The following is a 26,099-nucleotide window of genomic DNA, read 5'->3' as shown; positions in this document are numbered from 1 at the left end:
TGAAACATCATGATAAAAAACTCATGATAAACTGGCCAAAGCACCCTCACTCTCAATAATATTGTGATCAACTAATACTTACTGGATCAGTTGCATTAATACAAAATAATTATGCAAACAGAGAACTAAATTATTCAATTCCATTGTAGATTACATAGGAAATGTGATATAAACCAGTAAAACAGACAGTAGGACTACATAGCACCCCCTAAGAAACTGCCTAAATGATTGACTATTATTTGACACTCTGCTGAAGTCAGAAAAGCACTACATAGTAAATCATACCTATGGGTCATTCCACACCAAGTGGTCTAAAACTGAAAAAAGTTCCCACCATCATGGTCTCCAATTTTCGTCAAATTTTAACTGTAGCTTTAGTCAAGTGTTGAAGTAAGTTTCCCAAGATTTCAGGCCTCTAGCTGCAATAGCTGCTGATCTAGACCCCCTTGTCTGAAGTGTACTTAGTCCGTGTGCATGCAACATAAAAAAAATGTCATATTTGGAGTCTAATAAAATCGAAACTAATTCATAAGAATGGTTAGTAAGATGCGACCCTGTACAGTTTTTTTTGCTGATTCCAACGAAATTATGTATAACATTACTCATGCAAACCCCGGTCAAATAACTCGACTCAAAGTATACTTCAAAATTTGTCGTGACACAACGCGACAAATTTTGACCAATATTAAGACTGCAATGATTTCCTTGCAGTTGAAGATATGGACTTGAACTTTTGGCCAAGCTTCATGCTTGTGCTAGACATAATGCAGCCGGATTTGCAATGATCCAGGCCATATGGTCGCCCTGCAGTATCTCTTCAAATTAGGCAGTGTCAGCACAAACGGTAAAATTTACCAAAGTTTCAAGCCAATTACTAAAAAATAGTTGGCCTGAATCTGCTTGTGAATAGTATCACCTAAAAGAGAAACTCTTGCTCTACAAGACTGACATTTGTTTTTTTTGCAACGCGACCATTAAGTACTCATTAACTCACATCAAAGTTGTTATATTTTGTATGCGCGATGCACTAATTTTTCTTCATTTCTAGGAATTTGAATCTTAATAGTCGCTTAGAATTACTGATATAATTGGATATTTCATTCGTGTTTTATTCAGTGATTGGCCAGTGAGAGATGTCAGAAGTTAATGAAGAAGAAGAATCGTTGGCCCCCTGTTCAATTGGAAAAGATGCTGCTGCATCAAAGTGCCATGTTATCTTCTATGCTAAGAAGACTGGATTCAAAGCGTTTAGTGATTTCACAGAATGTGACCAGAAATTGCTTGTTTCGCGTTCAGAAGCCAAACTTGACGAAAATTCCATCATTTGCTTCCACCATGAAGCCCTCTTCCTACATGAATATCAAGCGATGCAAAAGAAATGTTGCAATCCATTCAAGAAGAGGAATCACAATGTAAAAGCTGGACTTAGACTGCTTGATAATGAAACAGCTGCCAAACTTTGCCTGTTAAAGAAAAAAGAAGTGATTGATATAAAACCTGGTCAGAAGCTTTGCCCTCGCTGCATGTCGGCACTGAACCAAAAGCTAGAAGATTCATCATCACTATCAACCCAATCTGAACAAGATTTCACAACGGATGAAACTGAACCAGCCATCAACAAAAGTTTATCATTTATTGGTGCTTCACCATTGAAAAGAAGACAACTAAGTAAAAGAGATAAGCAAAGCTATGCAAAAAGAAAGATCTTGGATGCACAAAGTTTAATTGGGAATCAAATTGCTGCTGCTGTAGGAATCAATTACGATGAACAGCCAAGTTCAAGTAAAAGTCGCCCATGCAATAATTGTGCAGATCTTGATAATCTTATAGAAGAGTTGAAAGAAAAATGTAAAGTGTCAAATCGTAGGACAAAAGTTCAAATATTGACCTTGGTTCCAAGAAGCTGGACAATTAAAGATACAACAACAGCATTTAATGTATCAGAAAGAATGGTAAAGCAAGCGAGAAAACTGAAGAATGAGCAAGGTGTTCTAGCTTTTCCAGCAAATCGGCAAGGAAGGAAGCTTTCAGATGAAGTTGTCCAGAAAGTACATGACTTTTTTCAAGATGACGAATTCAGCAGACTTTGTCCAGGGAAGAAAGACTGTGTGCCTGTGAGAATTTCAGGAACAAAGGTGTACAAGCAAAAGCGGTTGTTGCTTTGCAATTTGAAGGAAATGTACGTGTCTTATCAGAAGCAAAATGGACCAGAAATTGGCTTCTCAAAGTTTTGCGAGCTTAGACCAAAATGGTGTGTTACAGTTGGCTCTGCTGGAATGCACTCAGTTTGTGTCTGTACAATACACCAAAATGTCAAGCTTATGCTCACTGGTGCATCAATCAATGAAGACTACAAGGAAATTCTTAGCAAAGCTGTTTGCAGCTTGGAAAACAAGGATTGTATGCTTCATCGTTGTGAAAACTGCCCTGGTCCAGAAGGTGTAGAAGCAGTTATTGCAACATATTTTGAAGATAATGACCCTGAAGAACTGATTGAGTACAAACAATGGATTCATACCGACAGGGATACTTTAGAAACAAAGCAGCTTTCAACAGAAGAGTATGTTGAAGATATTGCAGCAAAAATTTGGAACCTGTCTTGTCATCACTACATTGCCAAGCATCAAAGCCAGCACCTGAAAGCTCTCAAAACTGATTTGAAAGAAGGCGAATTCATAATACTAATGGATTTTGCTGAAAACTATTCATTTATTGTTCAAGATGCAGTGCAAGGCTTTCACTGGGAAAACAGTCAAGCAACAGTTCATCCATTTGTAGTCTACTACTGTGAAAACGAAGAGGTGCAATGTGTGAATCTTTGTGTTATTAGTGACTGCCTTCGACACGATACGATTACTGTCCATGTTTACATTGGAAAAGTAATCAATTACCTGAAGATGCAATTTTCCAAAATAAGCCACATCCACTACTTCAGTGATGGTTCAGCTGCACAATATAAGAATTTCAAGAATTTTCTCAACTTATGCTATCACAAAGAAGATTTTGAAATAACAGCAGAATGGAATTTCTTTGGAACAAGCCATGGAAAGTCGCCTTGTGATGGCATTGGAGGCACAACAAAACGGTTGGCAGCAAGAGCAAGTTTGCAACGTCCATATGAAAACCAGATTCTAACACCCAAAGATCTTTTCAACTTCTGCAATGATAATATCAATGGAATCAAATTCTTTTTCATCAGCAAAGAGGAAGTTGAAGAAGAAAAAGCTTCTCAAGAAGAAAGATTCCTGCAAGGGCACACTCTAGCTGGCACAAGAGAAAACCACCATTTTTTGCCCATTGATATGACGACAATTAAGGTCAGTAGAGTTTCTAATGATGCGACATCTTTTTTGGCCAAAATTAGTGCTGCTGAAGTAGTAGTTCAAGTCATGGATCTTCAGCCTGGGCAGTATGTTGCTTGCATTTATGAAAAGAAATGGTGGATTGGAAACATCGTTGAAATCTCAGTCGAACAGAAAGATGCTTTCATAAGCTTTATGCATCCTCATGGTCCTGCAAGTTCATTTTATTGGCCCTTAAGACGTGATACTTGCTGGATTCCAGAACAACTTATCATTGGTGTTATTCCAGCTCCATCAGTGACATCATCTGGTCGGCAATACAGTTTTCCTGAAAGCATTCTCTTGCAAATCAACGATGCTTCCAGAATGATGAAGTAACTGAGGAAGACAGGCTTGGGAACCTGCATAAAGAAACCCACAATCAGGCTTGGGATCCTGTGGTAAAGACACCCTGTAATCAGGCTTGGGAACCTGCAGTAAAGATACCCACCCGTGGCTGTTACTGCATGGCTATCGGGCGTGGCCCCTATGGCGATGGGGATGCTGGTTTTATTGTGATAACCAGTAATGGCTCAGCCATCATGGACCAACGCAGGGCACTGCGCACACAAAATATAAGATACTTTGACCTGAGTAAATAAGCACTTAATGGAAGCGTTGCAAAAGAAAAATATATCCATCTTGTAGAGCAAGAGTTTCTCTTTCAGATGATACTATTCACAATTAAATCCAGGCTGACTATTTTGTAGTAATGGGCTTTGAACTTTGGTAAATAAAGCCATTTGCGCTGACACTGCCAAATTTGAAGAGATTTTGCAAGGCGACTATAAAGCCTGGGTAGTTGGAAATCCAGCTGTATTATGTCCAGCACAAAGATAAGACTTGGTAAAAAGTTCAAGTCCATATCTTTATCTGCAAGGAAATTATTGCAGTCTGAATATTGGTCAAAATTTGTCGCATTAAGTCACGACAGAATTAGGGGTACACTTTGAGTCGACTTGTTTGACCGGATTTTGCATCAGTAATCTTATAATTAATTTCGTTTGAATCAGCACAAAAAACTGTACAGGGTCTCATCTTACTAACCATTCTTATGAATTGGTTTCAATTTTATGAGACCCCAAAAATGGCATTTTGTCTGATGTCGCGCGCATGCGAACTTACTACCCTTCAGACAAGGGGGTGTAGATCAGCAAGTATTGCAGCTAGAGGCTTGAAATCTTGAGAAACTTAATTTAGCACTTGACTAGTGCTACAGATAAAATTTGAAGAAAATTGGAGACATGATGGTGGGAAGGTTTAGACCACTTGGCATGGAATGACCCCTATGGTAAATATATTTATCACACAGTGGTCATTTGCTCGACTCCTGATGTGGCCCAGTCTACTTGCTGATAAAAGCAACGTTCATCTTTCCTGCCATTCACACTGTTGTATTGTGCAGTTGTTATATAATACCTGGGACTGAATGTATTGGAAACTTAATTCATCAAATCTCAAATAAAACCTTTTGCTAACTTTGCCTTGAGTGAATAGCATCAACTTAGGTTTCAGAAATAAATGTCTGCTCTTTGCAATAGTCACCTACTGATCTGCAATTTTCAGCACAAAACATAAAAACAATCACTGCAAAATGATGGACTATGACTGAACGTTAGATAGTATATTCTCTTCAGAGAAGCTTAAATACAAACAATCTTCACAGGTTCTAAGCAAGCCTACACTACAAAAACTCCAAATTTCTACTCTATAGATACAAGCTGAAAGATACAGTTGATAAAATGTTACAGAAGGTGATGGTTAGAATCAACGTTTTTTTAGCATTCCAAGTATTAATACGTAAGTTATATAGGCATGGCCTCCACGAGTGCGTGAACTTCGAAACGTAAGTCTACTACCTCCCTCCCCCGTTCCCCTCACCACAAAAACATTTGTTTGCTATTAAATTGTGGTAAGGAGGCCTTTCATTTTTGTTGCTGCGTACCGACGACAATGTTTCCTGAACACACGAAATTGATTTCACTGTTTGGAATTATTGTCCATCGCATGGGCTAAGCCAAACGACGGTACACTCTTAATAGTACATCGCAATTCATTAATCGTTTTATCATCACTGTTAAACAGTGCTTATTTTAATGTCCACAACATATGTGCTAAATGAACTAGAATAAATATGTCCCTTTCTTATTATACGCTTGTTAGCGAATACATTGCTGGATTACCTCTAATGATATATTTATTAAAAGTTACGTAATTATCCTTTTAACCTTGTTAGTATAAATGTTATAATAGTACTTCTTATTAACTTATTCTTCCACAAATTTCATCTCACCTAGTTACTTACTGAACTTCCAGTTTCCCGCGCACCCACGTGCACCGCTATTCGAACGCCGGACAAATCAATAATCTGCACTAGGTAATTATGTATAAACAGATGCAAAGCAAAATATTTCTAAACCCCTCCCTATTACGGTGTCGAATCACTGCACAAATAACAGAAACACAATGAAAGTAATAGCAATTCCTCCAGCGTCGTTCTCAGTCATTACGCGTAAATGCAACCAAAGGTTTCTATCCCAGTATAACATTAAACCTAGAACACTCTCCATACATTTGAACAACAAGAAGCTGGCAGTTCAAAAATTCGACTTTGTATGAGCTTCTGTTCCAAAATGCTTATCATTTGTACTCACCAGCAATTCAACTTTATTCGCATCCAATTCGTTATTTACTATGGGCGAACTTACTAGACTAGACGCCATATTCCCTTATACAGTAACTGCATATACTGAGTTTCATGCACCAATGTATTTTTTACGCACGTTTGTTGTTGTAAGCAACTAATATGATCCTGCCGGTATTAGCACCCAAGACATGTACAGCTTTTACATGAAGTAAATTACATTCCTGCAAAAATGTACAGAACGATGGAAAACGCTTTCTTACATATCACGTGACTTTCGGCCAATCAGGATCGATTTTCAAGTGACAAGTTGTTTTTCAGTTTTCAGCTTGCAGATGGCTGGGAAGGAGGTCAAGATGTGTTGTTTATATGATTGACAATTTGTGTTTCGATGGATATAAAGTTTCAAGAGCGTTGTGAGGGTCGGTGAAGTACACAGGTGCCAAAAAATGCAGGTAATTTCAGTTTTATGTGCTTAAAAACTTAGGAAAAATCGACAAGCTATTTTAAGGTAACATCAGTAGTTTCTGCAGACAGCCACTGCATCACTAGAAAACTACTGATAATAGAAAGCCAATAACTTCAGTATACTGATTATTTAATTTGAATATTCCATTCGTGATTATAATCCTGCCATTTAACACAAACGTTTTCCAATACTGTTGTTTCAAGAATAGTACGGCTGAACAAGTGTTATGGTTCGTAGAAAATTCAGTTTCGTAGCTTTCGTCAGGAGATTGTGCTCATTTTTATTGCGAGAGTATTCTATCCGAGAATTTACAGTAACATTTAATTTCAATATTTGGTGTTAGCTGCAGCTGCGGAATTTAAAGCTTATGGTCTTGGCCCTCGGTTGGCCACTGCCGACGCAAAAGGTAACCGAAAACATTTTGTCAAGAGAATGACATTTGATGGCCCGTCTGAAGAATATTGAATAAGAAAAATTTGTATGGAATGGGAGAAAGATATTATCTTTCTCATTTGTATGGTGTGTTGCAAAAAATAAACGTTAGTTTATTTTTTCTCCGCTTAAATGAGCGTTTATGTAGCAGTATTCGGCAAAAAAATAGTGCTGTAACGTTAGAGGACGGCATATAAACTTACTTTTTAAAAAAGTCTGCCAAGGAGTTGTGCAGTGTAATGCTTACACATACATTACGGCTCATAGATAAACTGATATTTGCATTTTGTTTACATACATTTCTTAAGAAATTGTCTAACTATCACTGCATGAAAAACTTGGTTTTCCATTAGTTTATTTTCTCATCAGTGGCTTAATATAAGGCCTCTTCTGTTCTAACAACCCATTTGATTATTTGTACATATCGGTAGCACCATGTTTATGACTTTTCTTATTCTTTATTTATTTCTCACTTTAACCACGTTTGGTTGTGAATAGATCACTGCCCACATTGAAAGGTTCAGTCAACTTCCTTGGCAGTAAATTGGCGCTTGATGTCTTTATTGTAGTAGGAAGCTTTTCTTAATTTTTGTCTTAAATTGTAGAATTAGTTTCTCTTCTTTTGTTTTCACCCATTGTATAATGTTCAGTGTGTTAAAGAGACTGTACCGTCATCACATCTTTGCCAACATCCAATTTTTTTAAGTGAACATCAATGTCAGGTAGGTGAGTAATACAACGTGTTTTTACTGAACTACACATGTTTTTGTTTCTTGCTGTTGGATTCTTCCATTTTCAAGCACTATTTCAGTATGCATTTGATACCACTTCACCATGCGGACAAAGGAGCCCTGAACCAGAAGAAAAAGTGCTTATCCAGTTGCACAATGATTTATTCAAAAATTAACAATATAGCTTTAATAACTATTGATAAGGGATAAGTTGTAAAAGTGGAAAAGAACCATTTGACTGCTCTTCTTGGTATCGCATAACAGTCTATTGAACAATTTGTTTTTGTTTGTCCAACCTATAATTTTTCTATGGTGTTTTTACACAAAGTGCACTGTCATTGGTGGAAGCATTAGATTTATAGTCAGTTGTTTTCCAAGTATGGCAGAGTATAGCGTTCTGGATTTTTCTGTCCCCACCTTCATTGCTCTTCTTTCGTGAGCTGTGGCTCCAACTCCAAATTTAAGTAGCACTTACAGGTCTTAGTTCTCCTCGTGGATTATTGGAACATGGTAATTGAAAATATTTTACCTGGTTTCTTCAAGTTGCACATTGCATAAGATTTTGTATATATCATACCACCATACCACTTATGTGCTGGTAGAATTATATTGTTCAGCTCAGTACATCATCTCCAGCAGTAAGCTTTGTATTTATTTGTTTTAGTTTCCTTTGATGTTTATGTTTAGGGTGTTTAGGTAAAGTTAACTAGAAATATTTACTCACCATGCTTTATTATTAAATCTATGCTCTGAATGCTTTCCAGGATACCATTATCTTTGCATCACCATCAGGTGGAACTGAATAAGTTATTCAGTAGTTAACCTTTGGGAAAAATCAAAACTAATCTTAATTGATTACAGGACACTACTTCTGTATTTTATGTAATTTCCTAAAAAAGTTCTTTGCTCATTTTGCTTAGTCCACTGTTCATTTTATAAAATTAAATAATTGCAGTGTGTCCAGTCAATATGCCAATAAACTGAAATGTTATGCCATTTCTAAAAAACTTTTTATTGAGGAAACAATGCAAGTAATATCATTTATCTGCGTAGTTTCCACCAACTTCTGTGTACTTCTCAGTATCTTCATAAGCTTCCTATTTCCTGTCTGGAAGCAGCTCTATACATTGGGCACATCCGCTCTCCTCTTGCACTGTCTTCACAATCCTGTTGTTCGATTAAAATTTGGATTCATGTTTCAGTATGGCGTGGATGTAAACAGTAGACTTTATTATTGATCCATTTGTTACCACAACCATATATTCTGCTTTGATGTTCATTGTCTTCGCCAACTGTCAAGTAAATTGTCACCATCCAACGTAACCTAGACATCAGGCTGCTCTATAGATCAGTCTGGCACCAGAGTCAAGGTTTCAGAGGGGAAGGATGGCGGCTCCAATACATATCTTAGTCTGGACTTAGGTTAAGACTATAAGGTGGATGCTCTAGCAGCTCAATATCAAGATTTTGAATGCACTGGATTGATTTCCCAGCTGTATGGGCATTATCCTGAAGTAAAATATCACCTCTTGAAAGATTCATCTCCTATGCTTTTTGATTTTGAGTTTCAAATCTTGTAGTGACTCACAATAACTGTTCAATACACTATTAGATCTTTAGGATTGTAAAGAATCAATAGGGGACCTTTCATGTCCGGAAACACCAACTTCACTTCTGAAATGGGTTTTTGAGATTTTTTGTTATAGGTAATGCTTGTTTTCATCTCCTGCGCTACTGCTTACTCTGTTGTTTGTAATGATGGACCCATATCTCAGCAGTGGTTACTGTGTGACTGAGAAAGTATTCCGTTCCCCATTCAGAATGCCATAAATGGGGTCTTCAACATTTCCAAATATACCTGTTTGTCAGTTGACATCTTTTGATGATTTAGAGACTCAAGGGCAATTGCAAAATCTGAACCATAACTTTTTCAACTTGTGTGAAACTGCACCAATTTTGTCCCAATGATCACTACAAGTGATTGTCTCAACAGTAGTGTTCCTGACTGTTTTCGAAGGTGGCATCATACCAGGACACTCTTTGCCACAGAGAAGCATTCACTTTTAAAGTGTCTTGTCCACTTATAAATGTACATTGTTCATTAAGAAAATTATCAACATACTGCAGCTGCATTGTGTGAATAATTTCTACATCTTTAGTCCCTTCAGAAAACAGAGAATGGGTAGCTCCCCTTATTTCTTCCTTTGTACATAAGGGCAGCAGGCTGTAGTAATAAAATGCAGCTATTGTCCATACCAAAACAGCAACAACAGTGATGTTAAGGCATGTCATTGTTGAGTCAGTGCTGTTAACTTATAAAGCAAAAACAATTTATGTTTACTTATTAACTTGCCTTGTACTTTATGGATGTGGCTTGACAATGCTAAGCTCAATTCAGTGCATTTTGCTCTTGAGAGTATCATATTCTGTTTAAAAAGATAAGTGTGTTTGCCTTTTGGATATTTAAATTTGTTGTCTTTCGACATTATCTTCTGAGGCAGTGCACTTATAGTAAATAAAGTATGTAATCAACAGAAGTGAACACTGTAAATACATAAAGTAGATTCATCCATTGATATGTCCCTCATGTTATATAGATCCTCCTAAGAAGGATAACCTTCAGGAATGTGGAATGAGTCAAGCTTCATAACACAAACACCATAGAAACTTAATGTATATAGCTTACTATATTAACAGTAATCTGTCATTATACTGCGTAATGTTATTCATTGTTATTCCATTTAAACTCAATTGAGTGGATTTGTTGAACATAGTCACTTTTGACTGGAAGAGGTTTAAAATTTCTGTCGTAAGGCTGTTATGAGGTGCTTCAGCACTTGTTAAAAAGTAAAGATCATCTGACATTTATACACATTGTCATTGTCATAACTGTTTGTTGGGCCTTTTAATATTTTTAACATATTTAACATGAATCACATCATTTAGTGTGATTCCTGTGAAATATGTTACCTATGGTGACAACAGCTGAGGTTGTCATGTAGACAGTGTAGACATGAAGTGCCTTAGTGTGATATATATTAACATAGGGATACAACAATGACATTTCTACAGGTCAGAAGATTCTTAGCTTTTGAAATGAGCTAAAGCTCAGTTGTAGCGCTTGAAAAATACCTCACTGCCAATGCAGTAGTGCAAATAAATCATTTTTACATTTTTTAATATCATTTCCAATATAAATATAATAGAGGGAAACATTCCACGTGGGAAAAATATATCTAAAAACAAAGATGATGAGCCTTACCAAACAAAAGCGCTGGCAGGTCGATAGACACACAAACATACACACAAAATTCAAGCTTTCGCAACAAACAGTTGCTTCGTCAGGAAAGAGGGAAGGAGAGGGAAAGACGAAAGGATGTGGGTTTTAAGGGAGAGGGTAAGGAGTCATTCCAATCCCGGGAGCGGAAAGACTTGCCTTAGGGGGGAAAAAAGGACAGGTATACATTCACGCGCACACACACACATATCCATCCAATCATCACGTTGAGACAGAGATTCCAAAAGAAATCAGATTTGAATTGTAAGGCATACTCCAGAGCAGATACAGACTCAGGTTTCAGTTGTGGTTGTCTTCAGTCCTGAGACTGGTTTGATGCAGCTCTCCATGCTACTCTATCCTGTGCAAACTTCTTCATCTCCCAGCACCTAATGCAACCTACATCCTTCTGAATCTGCTTAGTGTATTCATCTCTTGGTCTCCCTCTACGATTTTTACCCTCCAGTACTAAACTGGTGATCCCTTGATGCCTCAGAACATGCCCTACCAACCAGTCCCTTCTTCTTGTCAGGTTGTGCCACAAACTCCTCTTCTCACCAATTCTATTCAATACCTCCTCATTAGTTATGTGATCTACCCAAGTAATCTTCAGCATTCTTCTGTAGCACCACATTTCGAAAACTTCCATTCTCTTTTTGTCTAAACTATTTATTGTCCATGCTTTGCTTCCATACATGGCTACACTCCATACAAATACTTTCAGAAAGAACTTACTGACGCTTAAATCTATACTCAATGTTAACAAATTTTTCTTCAGAAATGCTTTCCTTGCCATTGCCAGTCTACATTTTATATCCTCTCAGCTTCGACCATCATCAGTTATTTTGCTCCCCAAATAGCAAAACTCATTTATTACTTTCAGCGTCTCATTTCCTAATCTAATTCCCTCAGCATCACCTGATTTAATTTGACTACATTCCATTATCCTAGTTTTCCTTTTGTTGATGTTCATCTTATATCCTCCCTTCAAGACACCATCCATTCCGTTCAACTGCTCTTCCAGGTCCTTTGCTGTCTCTGACAGAATTACAATGTCATCGGCAAACCTCAGAGTTTTTATTTCTTCTCCATGGATTTTAATTTCTACTCCGAATTTTTCTTTTGTTTTCTTTACTGCTTGCTCAATATACAGATTAGGTAACATCGGGGAGAGGCTACAACCCTGTCTCACTCCCTTCCCAACCACTGCTTCCCCTTCATGCCCCTTGACTCTTATAACTGCCATCTGGTTTACAAATTGTAAATAGACTTTTGCTCCCTGTATTTTACCCCTGCCACCTTCAGAATTTGAAAGAGAGTATTCCAGCCGACATTGTCAAAAGCTTACCTTACATTATGTATTAAAAATTTAAGGTGGTTTAGTAATAATCATTTATACAGTCATTAAATGTTGCACATTGTGTTGTGTTCTTATCAGCCATGGAGTATGTAAAAAAAAAAAATTGAAAGCTGTGTAGGTAATGCCCAAAAGCCAGTTTCATCTTGAAGATGTTCAATTGTGAGACCTTACGCCTTTTCTGAGAGATCCATTCTTGTATGGTCTTCTTTGATGCTGCTCTTGTGGGTCTGGCATATTGATAAGTATAAATCTAGAAACAGCAGACAAAGAATGGCTTGTTTTCTTTGTAATTACTAAGATGATAAAGTATATAAAGTGCAGCGAATTGGGGGTGCTACGTGCTTTGATAAAAGTCTGAACTATAATAAACATGGGGAAAATATTCTAACAGTACAAGTGAAGATGTTTTATTTTTGAATTCAGTTATGGTATTAATTTTATGATAGAAATGAAGTTAACTGTTTCCTAATACATTTCTTAGGTTGTTTAAGACTGTGGGAGTGAAGCTTTACTGTAAGTGAAATTAAATCAATGATTCTAAAGCTGCCCCGTGTATCTACAGTTCTGTTTGCTGTGTACACCTGGCCATATCAGGCAAGATAAATTTTCTCTCATATCGTAAATGTATAATGTCACAATCATTTAATGTAGAAAATTACTTTTAACACTTTTTTTTCTGTGCATGTGCGTGCATGCGCACATTCGTACGTGCTTGCATATGTGTGTAAATGAAACATTTCAACTTTAATCTGTTGTACTCTGTTTCAACAGGGAGACGATCCTCCATATTTGGCTGTTGGCACGGAAGTCAGTGCCAAATACAAGGGTGCTTTCTGTGAAGCCAAAGTTCGCAAGGTTGTTCGCAGTGTTAAATGCAAGGTCAGTTGTTGTTTTTTACAATATAAATCAGTTCACAGTTCCTGAAAATGTCAAATCTTTGTGAAATTCAAAATTTATGCAAACATGCTTTGATGGTTTACACAGTGACATTTTTTTAGTTCTGGTCAGCAGTTGGATTCTTTTACTGATTTCACCTGTTCATATATTTAGGTAGATATGCTTTTGAAGGGGAATTAAGTATTCCATCTCACTTGGGTAACCATCTTTGACCCTAAGGTGTCCTGAGTGGTTTTAGTCCCACAAAGTTGCAGGTTTAAAGTCTTGATCTCCTGTTTGCTTTGGTTGTAAAGTAGTTGTACTCCCTCTTCTTTTTGTACTGTGTGAGGCTATAAGGGTTACAGGTACGAAGGATGTGTTGAAAGGATGACTTCCATCTATGTAATTACGAAAAAGTCATGCCAGATGGGAGGATCTAGAGAAAACAGATTGTGAAGCAGCCATTGTACTCGAACATGTTGTTCTCAGCGGTGTGTTGGGCCACTAGGTGGTATACTTGCAATCCCAGCATTGTGTCTTCAGTGATACAGTGTGTGTGTGTGTGTGTGTGTGTGTGTGTGTGCGCGCGCGCGCTTTTGTGAGTGATGTTAGTGTGGTATTGATATTGTGCTGCATGTTACTCGATGTTGTGGGAGTTTGTTTTTTTCTGCCTTGACAGTATGTAACTTCAGAGTTGTTAGCTATTGGCTTCCAATTTATGTTTGGTTTTGTAACTGTTGGTTCATTGTGTTGTTAATGGTTTGATAGTTCTTTTTATTATGTATTTGTTTGGTACTATCAGTGGATGTTACAATGAAGTTTACAAGTCATTGGTTGCTTGCTGCCCTGGGTGACAATATGGTGAGTACAATTAAAGTTCTCGACTTGGCGGAATGTGTGAACTGTCAGAGCAATGTGTGGAAATTATGAAATTGAGCCAAGTATCTGATTTTCAGACCAGGGGCAAGTGTATGCAACAATGTTTCCTGTATGTTTGAGTAATTGTTATTTTGGTTTTTTGGTGTGTATGTGTGTGTGGGGGTGGGGGAGCAGGGGGAGGTGTGGGATGTCATTGTTTGCCTTTGAGCTAAGCTGACATACGGCCGAGAGAACGATGTCTGACCACGTGCCCCTCCATATCCGCATCCAGTGACACCTGTGGACTGAGGATGACATGGTGGCCGATTGGTACCATTGGGCCTTCATGGCCTGTTCCAAATGAGCTATTTGATTTCAGATTTTTTAGTGTTTTTTGTTTGGTTTATTCTTGAGGATTTCGTGTTTGTTTTAGAATGGTGCCATTCTTACTGTATATGTAGCTTGTCCCCACCCAAGACCCTGTAGTTTCTGCCTCATTAGTTTCATTTTATTTCTGATATGAAATATTTTACATGGTTTATATCTTTGTTTGTGGTTGTATTAAATAACTCTAAGATTGCCGTGTTGTATATACTGGGAAAGGGGTGTCCGCCATCTTTATGACGGCATGGGGCAAAGCAGATGGGCAGAATCGGACACTTCTATATTGCCCTAACTTGTTAAGAGATTCCTCTTGGAAGGTATCAGAGTGTTAATTCTTTTTTGTGTGCCTTTTGGCAGCTCAGTGTTTCCACTATAAGGCGAGTAGTTCCTTTACTCTCAAGTTATTTACATTCTGCCAGAACTTTTTCACTGTACATGGTGGATTGAGACTCCACTAACATGTTGAGAGATGGAAGTATGGAGCAAAACAAGAGAAATATGTAGTAAACATGACTCTAAAATACGCACATTAAGAGCTATGAGCACTTTCAGCTTCAGTACTGTGAAACAACTCTGTTATGCTGCAAGCTCTATGCTTTCCACATTTTGAAACCAAAATAATAAAGAAATGTTCACAGATATGGACTCTGAGGTACATACCTCAAGAGCAATGAGCACTTGTTCATCTTTGCTACTGTGAAACAATTCGCTTCTCCTAAGCAAACCTCATAGCTCTTGATGTATACATTTTGGAGCTCATATTGACCAGACATTTTTTTCTTGTTCATACTATCACCTTTGAAGGTTTGGATGCTGGTTCACTCTGTACTACAAGACATTCTTTTTGTTTTGACAGCTGTGTTTACTATGTCAGTGGCAGTAATTTTTTTCCACCAGGAACATTTTTCATTACAGGCAGAGTAGGCTCCTTTATGCAGCTGAATTACATTTTTTCCAAATGCAGTCCTTTCACCCTTGATCTCAATGAAGGAAGAAATGAAAAATGCACTGAGAGGAAACTTTTGAATTTTGAGACATTATCTTATCTAGGAGGAGATAGCAGAAAATGAACACTTTATTGCCCACATCATTTCTACGCAGAATTCAGGCAGTCACTGAATTCAAAGACACTGCCTGTAGTGAGGTATCTTGTGATGAATAGTGAAATACATCCAGGATCTGATCTGAGGAAGAGGCAAGAGGGGGAAGAAAGCACAATTTCTTTCAACATAAAATTCAAAACTAGTGAAAAACTGTGCATATTAATTACCAAACATATCAATGCTACTACTTTTCAGTTGGTAGGTATCAACTGACAAGTGACCACAAAGATACTGCGTGCAGGAAACCAAAGTATGAAAAGTAAAGATATTAACAACTGCACAGAATCTTTGGTTACAATATTAGACAGGACAATATTTGGCATCATTCACATTGTGTGTGAAGCGTGTTAGAGTAGTTGGTAACTTTTAGTTTAGTTAAATAGAAGTGTATTGATAAAGGAGTTGAGAGTAGATAAATTATAATGTAAATAGTCACCATAATAGGTGGGACACATTTCAATATAAAAATCACACGGATTCTTATTTTACAATACATCTTTACACAGTTAGACACAGTTGGTATACATTGTGATGCAGGATGGTGGTAACACAATGACATTGTATATATACAAGGGCATAAAATTAAAGTTTGCAAAATAAATAGTACCAAAACACACACACACACACACACACACACACACACACACACACACACACACACACACACACAAAAGTATACATATTGTATGAATACAATACAAAGTAAGCATAGGCACTGTAACAAAGGAAAAGAACTCGGAAATCATAAACTATATTAAAAAGAATAAATAAATCGCAATGCAGGGATTAATTACCACAAACTACAGTCTGCCTACATGGAATATATGAACACTATATTGTAAAGGAAGTTTGGCTATACCGGTAGGAAGAAGTACATAGTAGAGAAAAAAACTATGTGGCAGAGAACTACATGCAAAACAGAACAAGGCATAAATGACATATTGCAGTACAGGTTTATGATACGTGGAGTGAGTATATACCAAAAGAGGTAAGGGGCCGGTTTTGTGAGCTGTAGACTAATGAATGCCACCAGTCCTCCGTAACCATACAATTTGGGCATGGTTTAGCGACCACTGTGCGGCGCGGCAGTTGAACTTTGTGTGTTACGGGAACTGGCAATACAGACATAGCTGCGTGGTACGCGAGGATGGTACAAAACACTCTAAAAAGTCCCTCAGTCATAAGGTGTGCTGCACACATGGCTGTTTAGAAGGAATAGTCATCAGGGGTGTCCTCTGGGGACCTGCTGCACCTCAGTTGTATAAGACTTGTTCAGGCAAGTGGGGCTCTGTATAAGAGGACTCTTTATTTCCCTAGCCACTCATGGTATCAAGATGGAACCCCCAAAATTAAATTCTCCAACTTTCAGTGTGATTCAAGTACTGTCTGGGAGTACTTACACACACTCACTCAAAACGAATGAGGAATGCTAGCCTTCCTGTTATTCTAATTGTATTTAGTTTCAGGGCTTAAGGAGTTGCGAAGCAGAATGTGTTTGTAGTGATGAAGAGGAAGGGGGGAAATTTGAAAAAAGTTTCCCTTCCATATTCATAAAGGTTTTTCATGGCTTCCTGGTACCTTAAAGTCTATGAAACGGTTACAAAATGGTTCCTTAATAGGGCAAAGCAGGTATAACTTCTTATGTTGTCAGAAAAATTGGGTGGCTGTGACATAATTGCTGAGTTGCATAACTCCCTCAACTCAAGTAAGGGTGTGATCACATGCCATTATATGGGCATAGACATCGGAGAACTTAAACAACTTCAGGTCACTCACAAGGACTAGCATCTCAATCCATAGAAATTCTCACCCCACCCAAACCACACACCCCCACTTTTTACCTTCTTCCTAAGATCCACAAACCCAATCGTCCTAGCCATCCTATAGTTGCTGGCTTCAGAGCACCCATCAAACATATATCTGCCTTAGTTGATAAACACCTCAAACCCTTAGTACAAAAACTCCCATCAGACACCAAACATACCAACCGTTTCCTAGATAGTCTGAAATTCGTGCTTGTCCCACTCCCACAACAACCTTTGCTTGTCACCATTGATGCCACCTCCCTCTATACCAACATCCCCCATGTAATGGTCTGTCTGCTGCTGAACATTTCCTCAGTCAGTGCCCACCTGATTCCAAACATACAACATCTTTCCTACTCACCTTAATCAGCTTTATACTTACCAACTACTACTTCATCTTTGAGGGGCAGACATACAAACAGATCAGGGATACAGCCATGGGAACCAGGATGGCTCCTTCCTATGCCAACCTTTTCATGGGTCACTTGGAAGGGGCTTTCCTGGGATCCATATGTCTTCAGGGGTCTGGAATGTGTTATCAGCTACTTCGTCTGGGCTGTGACTTCGTAAAATCGTGCTCTGAAAGGAGATCCATTCTGTCTAAAATTTTGCCTATCACACCTAGAATAGCTTTCTGTCGCCCTCCCAATCTCCACAGTATTCTTGTCAGGCCCTATGCTCCTTCAACATCCCATCTCTGTACCATACGGCTCCTACCCCTGTGACTGTACCTGCTGCAAGCCTTTCCCTATACACCCTCCTACATCACCTATAACAGCCCTGTAACTGGCAAAACATATATTACTAAAGGCACCTGTGAAATGACACATCGTATACCATCTGTTCTGTAAACACTGTTAGCCTTCGACAACAGCATGACTACTGCCAAATTATCAGTTAGGATGAATGGACATAGGCAGAGGGTATATACTGGCAACTTGCAATATCCTGTTGCAGAGCGTGCTCTACAACATAACATTCATGACCTCGGCACCTGTTTCACCATACACACCATCTGGATTCTTCCCCCAGACACCAGTTTCGTAGAACTCGGCAGGTGGGAACTATCACTACAACATGTCCTTGGTTCTCGCCACCCATCTTACTTTAATTTACATTAATTTCTTCCATCTCAGCTTTTCTTCACAGTAACTACTCTTTGTTTCACTCTGTTTAAGTTTTCTACGTATGCCATTGTCTTTCCTGTCTATTTTTCACCAACCCTTCCCATCTTTGTACATACAATGCAGTTAGCTTCCCACTCTAACTCATGCACGTTGTTTTAGTAGTAATCTCTATCTTGCATATTACGCTGTCTTCTACCTTTAAGCTCTCAGGTTTCAAATCTTGTCCGATGCAGTCCCCAACAATCAGTCTTCCCTTCTCATCTCGTATGGTAAGTCTCCCCTGACGCAAGGTTCTGGGGGATGTTCCCAAAATCTACCCTTTCCTAGATCTCTCCAGTCGTTTTCCTTCATCCTTCTTTCTTCCCCTTCGACCATTCTGCCTGAAGAAGGAGCCACTGGCTCTGAAAGCTTGCCACTCATAACAGTCGTTTGTGTGTGTGTTCTGCTGGCACTTGGTGAGTAGATTTTTTTAAATCTATCCAATTAAATAATTTTATCAGTAAACAATAGTTTTCATTGGTATAAACAAGAATGAGAATCACAGGTGATAGTGGATGTGGAGCAGAGAACAAAAGGAATAATGGAGAAATTGAGAACACAACCAGTTTCATTGTGACCTTCAGTTAACTGATGTGCTGCCTGAACACTGAGTTGCACTGGTGAAGTGACCTGTGGGAAGTGTGGAAAGACAGCAGATGAAACTGGGACACACTGTTTGTTGCCAGAAATATGCATTAATTGCTCTGGGAACCAATCAGTCTGGAGCCGAGATTGCACTGCTTTTGCCGAGGAACACAAAATTCAGGAAATAGGTAACCAACTGAATCCCCTACGCAGAAGCTGAAAAGGATGTAAGGTGACAAGACAGCTGTGTTTGCCACTTCATATGCTTCTGTGGTGCAGAAAGCTGTTCCCAGTATAGATGCTTTGATGCAGACAACATCCAGAGCACCATTATTTACCACCATCACCTGTACTTGCACCTATACATGCCAAAGCAAAGTGATTAAAATCTTAGTGATCCAGGCAGCTACCATAGTAGAGACCAGCAACATTTTGCAGTAGGTATCGAGAAGAAACCCCAAAAGCAGAGTGCCTCTCAATGCCTCCTTTTCCATCATCCTTGATGTAAAAGCATCACTATATTCTGTAAAAGCTGTCCCAGGTGCCATTGTACACCATACTGACACTTCTGACTGATGAGGAAGACATCATGGATTCCGATGCCTCATCAGGGGATCCTGGCAGCCCCTCCACTCCCCCTAGCTCGACAAGTGCCTCACTATCCCTTCATAAGGACAGAGGTGAATCAAAACCACACTGCTGAAACGGGTCTGTTACTCAAGTGGAATATGAATGGCTACAGGCCTCATCTGAAGGAATTGAGACTTCAGTACAATGCAGACGTTTTTGCCTCTAAGAGACTCACTTTAAACAGACTGGAGGCTATCACAAGTACAGAAAAGATGACATTACTGGTGACAGGGCAAAAGGTAGACACGTTTCACTCCTCACCTGTGCCCTTCACCACAGCACTACATTCACTCTTCTGATAGTGGCCCATGTTGCTGTCACAGTGTGATCTGTGTAAGTGCCACCACATGAGTGCATTGACAGTGAGGTCCTCATACATCTTCTTGATGGACAACCCTGTCCCTTCCCACTTTTAAAGGAATTTAATGCAAACATTGCTCTATGAGTTTCTAACACCACTTTCCCCAGGGGTCAGATACTTGAGGATCTCTCATGAACTACAGACATCATATTAATCAACGTGGGTCAAGCTATGCAGTTTAGTACTGCTAGGGGTTTGTCTACAGCCACAGACCTCTCCTTCTGCATGTGTGCCCTCACAGACACTGCTCAATGGGGAGTGGACGACCACTACCCTGTTGGGACTCATCTGCCTGATAGACCAGATCCTAAAGTGAAGCTGAAATGGCTATTCAGAAAGGCTAAGTGGATGCTTCACAGCACCAATAGCAGCTGTACGAGAGCAGAAGTGTCTCATAACATTGCCAAGAGACATGGCTCAGACAATGGCTCAATCCTATAAGACCATTATGGTCAGTTCTAGCCAAGATACAGCTTTGTGTTGTTATCGGGAGATACAGGAGAAGATGGGTTTTGATTTATGTTCCATGAACACTGAGGAATACAGTCAGCCTTTCTCTCTGGAGTCTGCATTGTCAGTAGCTTGAGATACTACGGCCAGTCATGACCGGAGAATGTACAGCATGTTAAAACAGATAGACATGTGGTTAAAGGAGGTCCTCTTCCAGCTCTTTAATGAAATCTGGGTGACAGAAGATTTTCGCAGTTGGTGTAAATAATCGATTTTTATTCCAATTTTAAAACCAGGGAAGAAACAGGCTAATCCTGGTAGTTTTTGTAGCATTACTCCGAGAGACTGTATAGGAAAGACACCGATGCATATGGTCAATCGCTGCCTAGTGTGGGGTCTTGAAGCCAGGCCCCTAATAAGTCACACCCAATGTGGGTTCAGGAATTATCACTCCACACTTGATAACCTGACCCTGCTTGAAGCAGCAATTGAACAAGCTTTCCTCTGTAAGCAACACCTTATTGGTATCTTCTTCGATTTAGAAAAAGACTATGACACTACCTGGAGGCTGGTATTTCATTGCAGCTCTATCAGTGAGGGTCCCACAGGCATACTAAAGTCTTTCCTCTTCGACAGGTATTTTTGATACAAGGTTATGAATGTTCTGTCTGACCATTTTAAACTAAAACTGAAATGTGCCAAGGGGTTTAACATCCTTTATTTGCCCCGGTATCTTGTATTATGTTCGAGAGTTGATGGGGTATCTTTCATGTCCATGAAGCCTGAGGTTATTGTGGAGCATTTGGAGGACAAGTTTGGGGAGGTGGAGGGCTTGTCCAAAATGCGCTTTGGGTCAGTCTTGATAAAAACAGCATCCTGTGCCCAGTCACAGGCATTGCTCACTTGTGACAAGTTGGGCGATGTTTCTGTTACCATCATGCCCCATAAGAGCTTAAATATGGTCCAGGGTATTATATTCCACAGGTACCTTGTTTTGCAGTCTGAGGACGAGCTGCTCGCCAATTCAGAGCAGCGAGGTGTTCATTTCGTCTGGCCAGTCCATTGGAGTCCGAGGGATAATCAGGTTGCCACCGGTGCCTTGAAGGGTGACACATTGCCTGAGAGTGTCAAGGTGATGGTCTACTGCTCTGATGCAAGCCATATATTCCTCCCCCAGTGTGGTGCCTTAAGTGCTGGAAGTTCGGCCATATGTCTTCCCACTGTACTTCCAGCATCACATATCGAGATTGTGGACGTCCATCACATCCCAATACTCCATGTGCCCCACCTCCCATCTGTATCAACTGCAGAGAGCATCATTCACCTTGCTTGCCAGACTGCAGGATTTTACAGAAAGTGAGGAAAATCATGGAATATAAGACCCTGGACCGACTGCCCTACACTGAGGCCAAGATGAAATTTGAGCGTCTGCATCCTGTGGCTATGACCACCTCTTACGCTGCTGCTATGAGAACAGTTGTTGTCCCATCAGTTCCTTGCATTCCTGTCGCCTCTCAGAACCAGGAGACTACACCTGCCTCCTTGATGGAGGTTGGATGTACCCAGCACGTGGGATGGTATGAGACGCACAAGATGCTGTCATTCTTTTGCAAAGGCAGGAGAAGGAAATAATTTTCTACTGGATTCCAGGGCGTATAGAGCTCTGGGGAAATGAACTTGCCACTGTGGTTGCCATGGGAGCCTATTCTCTTCCAGCTCCTGGTCACTGTTCAGTACCCTGCAGACCGTTACCTCATTTGTGACAAGAAGACCATGGGTTGACAGGAGGGTCAGTGGCAGGAAGTTAAGAATTGTAAACTCTGTTATGTTAAGCCTTCAGTGCGACCTTGGCTTACCTTCTACCAAATGCAACAAGCTGAACAGCAGTCCTTACAGGGTGTAGAGTACGACATTGCCCATTGATGCATGACTTTCTCTTACATCGTAAGGAGCCATCAATGTATCACAAAAATGGGACACAGCTGTTGATACAACATACTTAGATTTGATTTATGCGACCTTAGGGCTGACCTGGGTCTCCCACAGGAACTATCCTCTCTTTTAGTCCTCTATTAGTTCTAGTAGTGAGGTGAGTGTGGTTCGTGTTTTAAGATTTTGTGTGATGTCTAGAATTCTTACCAAAATACTAGGTGTGAGATTGTAATGTGTCCTAGGCTGGCACGATCATTCCATTATTTCTAAGTGTCATCCAGACACAGTCACCTGTCCCATTTTCAACTGTCTGTACTGGTATTTGAGTTTTATCTATTACTGGTATTTGATTTTTACTTAGTTATTCTGCTGTGTTTTATCTGATCATCATTGTTTAGATTAGGGTGCATCTGACTGGTTGAGTAGATTATGTGAAGCTTAAGAATGTTGTATCCATTATTAAGTATATTCTAATATTATTAAGAACAGTTAAGAGTATTTTGTCCATTTCATATTGTACGATTTTATGAAAAATGTATTGTAGACTATCTTGTAAATAAGGTATTACTCTACTAACAGCCAGTAATTTTCATAATACAGGTTACTTTCAAGCAAGGTTTGGGAACTGCGACAGTGACAGATGACCATATACGTGGGACACTTAGGGTAAGTATTTCACATTTACCTTTTTTTTTTCATTTGGCAAGGTTTGTAAATGATGTTTCTGGTTTCCTTTATACATGCACAAAAAAAAGTTAAACATTAATTACAAAATAGGCAATCAAGAACAGTAGCAGCATAAAGTAATTTTACTTTCAAGAAATACATTGGTGAAATTTGATGTGATTGGACAAGATCTGACAAGGGCAAGTGCAAATGTTTACTTCGGTATGCAGTTAGGAAAAAGAAAATGAGTGTGAAACGTAATGAGATTAAAGTTTCAAAAATTACTCTAGCTCCTTACTGACACCAATGGAGGAGCTGATTAGACTTGATAATACTCTTATTAAAACACAAAATTTGAGCCAAGAATATGTAACATAGTGAAATTAGAGCTAAGATTTACAATTTTGCACATTGTTTCCACTGTTCCTTTTGGGAAATGGAATGACTTTCTGCCAATTACATGAGATGCACATATTCCAACTGTAATACACTAAAGAGCTAAAGAAACTGGTACACCTGCCTAATATCGTGTAGGGCCCCCACGAGGACACAGAAGTGCTGCAATATGATGTGGCATGGATTCAACTACTGTCTGAAGTACTGTTGGAGGGAATCGACACCATCAATCATGCAGGGCTGTCCATAAATCTGAAAGAGTACGAGGGGGTGGAAATCACTTCTGAACAGCACATAGCAAGGCATCCCAGATAATGTTCATGTTTGGGGAGTTTGGTGACCAGCAGAAGTGTTTAAACTCAGAAGTGTGTTCCTGGAGCCACTATGCAGCAATCCTGCATGTTTGGAGTATCACATTGTCTCGCTGGAATTGCACAAGTTCATCAGAATGCACCGTGGACATGAGTGGATGCAGGTGATCAAACAGGATGTTTAGGTATGTGTCACTTGTCACAGTTGTATCTAGACATACCAGGGGTTCCATCCCATATCACTCCAACTGCACACACCCCACAAAATTACAGAGCTTCCACCAGCGTGAACCGTTCACTGTTGACATACAGGGTACATGGATTCCTAAGGTTGTCTCCATATCCTTACACATCCATCTGCTTGATACAATTTGAAATGAGACTCGTCTGACCAGGCAACATGTTTCCAGTCACCAACAGTCCAACGTCAATGTTGATGGGTCCAGAAGAGGCATAAAGCTTTGTGTCATGCAGTCATCAAGAGTGAGCCTTTGGCTCCGAAAGCCCATATTGATGATTTGTTGAATGGTTCGCATGCTGACACTTGTTGATGGCCCAGCATTGAACTCTGCAGCAGTTCGCAAAAGGGCTGTACTTCTGTCACGTTGAATGATTCTTTTCAGTTGTTGGTCCTGTTCTTGCAGGATCTTTTTCCAGCTGCAGCAATGTCAGATTTGATGTTTTACAGGATTCCTGATATTCATGGTACACTCATGAAGTGGTCGTATGAGAAAGTCCCCACTTCATCGCTACCCCGGAGATGCTGTGTCTCATTGCGTGTGCACCAACTAAAACACCATGTTCAAATTCACTTAAATCTTGATAACATGCCACTATGGCAACAGTAACTGATCTAACAACTGTGGTGCGAGAGATTTATATAGTCTTACATAGGCGTTGCCGACCGCAGTGCTATATTCTGCCTGTTTATTATCTCTGTATCTGAATATGCACAACTATTCCAATTTCTTTGGAACTTAAGTGTATATCTATGTGGATACATAATGTGTGTAAGCCTTAAGAGACAGGAAATCCTGTTCTGCACTTACAGTAAAACTTTTGCCTTGACTAAAAATATTTATTATATTTATTCCTTACACATTTTGGCTTTGCTCAAGGAACTGAATGTGAAAATGAAATGCACACAATGAGAAACATATACATCACAAACAAAATACAGTAATACAGCCAGCAGAACTTGCACATACCAGAACACTGTTGATACAAAATATTGTGTCCAGCTTATTCTTTCTAAGTGTTAGTGCTGATTGCACATATGTGTCCATAAAACAATAAAGAAAACATCTCTGCCTGATGGTTCTAATTTACAATAGATGGCATTATGATGAAAGAAATACATTTTTCCACATTAAAAAAAAACGGCAAGTAAATGACATTGTAAAATTTACACTTGTCATGTTTGTTTTTAATGTGGAAAAACAAGAATTCCTTTCACTACAGTGCCTTCTGCTGATTTACTGTATGTTAGAGCCACCTTGTTGTGCTGTTTTCTTTGTTTCATTGCTGCATGTGAGCCACTTTGCACTAATTCTTAGACAGAATAAGCTGTGTCCAATTCTCTGTATCAACATTACTCAGTAGGTGCAAGTTCTGACACTTGTATTATTACATTCAGTTTATAGTGTGGATGAGTTTCTCATTGTGTGATTCTCCTTTTACGGTCATTTCTTTTGGCAGTATTGAAATGCTAGAAAGTGTAAGGAAGAAATACAGTAACTTCTCACTGTTGCATGCCAACCTGTCACTGTTGCGGACGAGTTACTTCCATATCTCGATGAATAAAAATGTTTCTAGTATTTATCCTAATATATATGCATGTCTTTGCATGCTATTAAAAAAAAAAAACCTTGCTTTTATATCTATTATGAAATAGTAAGATTATTCTGCTTGTTGTGACCACAAAATTTCCAGTGTGAAGGTTCAGAAATCGGCACATTGCATTGTGTGTGATGGTCCTTCAAATGTAGAAATCAATAATTGAAGAATGAAATGAAATGTCGTGTGGCTAGGGCCTCCCGTCGGGTAAACAGTTTGCCTGGTGCAGGTCTTTCGAGTTGACGCCACTTCAGCGACCTGCGTGTCGATGGGGATGAAATGATGATGATTAGGACAACACAACACCCAGTCCCTGAGCGGAGAAAATCTCCGAGCCAGCCGGGAATCGAACCCGGGACTTAGGATTGACATTCCGTCACGCTGACCATTCAGCTACCGGGGCCGGACATAATTGAAGAATGAAATGAGATATGGCTCTGCTGAGAATTTTAAATCAAATTTCAGTATCTTATCCACATTTCATAC

At 39.3% G+C, this 26,099-nt stretch overlaps 2 protein-coding genes across 6 annotated transcripts in view; one reads left to right on the top strand and one right to left on the bottom strand.

Moving 5' to 3' along the window:
• LOC126169835 (protein arginine N-methyltransferase 1) overlaps positions 1–6,262 on the bottom strand; it is a 46,995-nt gene extending 40,733 nt beyond the window's left edge. The window contains exons 1-2 of one of the 4 annotated variants that reach the window (XM_049920677.1): positions 5,996–6,192; positions 5,635–5,785 (exon numbers count right to left, since the gene is read on the bottom strand). Coding sequence is in view for 1 of the 4 variants with exons in the window: in XM_049920675.1 (XP_049776632.1) it covers positions 5,996–6,064 (69 nt within the window). In the remaining 3 variants the exon portion in view is untranslated. Of the gene's footprint in view, positions 1–5,634; positions 5,786–5,995 lie in introns of all 4 variants that reach the window. The other 3 variants (XM_049920678.1, XM_049920676.1, XM_049920675.1) reach the window with 3 other exon arrangements.
• A 28-nt stretch (positions 6,263–6,290) lies between these two features.
• The window catches only part of LOC126169809 (uncharacterized), a 149,484-nt gene continuing 129,675 nt past the window's right edge, over positions 6,291–26,099 (top strand). For both annotated transcript variants that reach the window (XM_049920674.1, XM_049920673.1), the window contains exons 1-3: positions 6,291–6,440; positions 13,026–13,133; positions 23,005–23,070. In XM_049920674.1, coding sequence (XP_049776631.1) covers positions 6,435–6,440; positions 13,026–13,133; positions 23,005–23,070 — 180 coding nt within the window. In that variant the 5' untranslated portion in view covers positions 6,291–6,434. The remainder of the gene's footprint in view (positions 6,441–13,025; positions 13,134–23,004; positions 23,071–26,099) is intronic.

Source organism: Schistocerca cancellata, chromosome 1 (assembly GCF_023864275.1).
Source record: "Schistocerca cancellata isolate TAMUIC-IGC-003103 chromosome 1, iqSchCanc2.1, whole genome shotgun sequence".
Classification (NCBI taxonomy): Eukaryota; Metazoa; Arthropoda; class Insecta; order Orthoptera; family Acrididae; genus Schistocerca; species Schistocerca cancellata.
The sequence above is the reverse complement of the archived record's forward strand: the minus strand, read 5'-3'. Positions and strand labels throughout refer to the sequence as shown.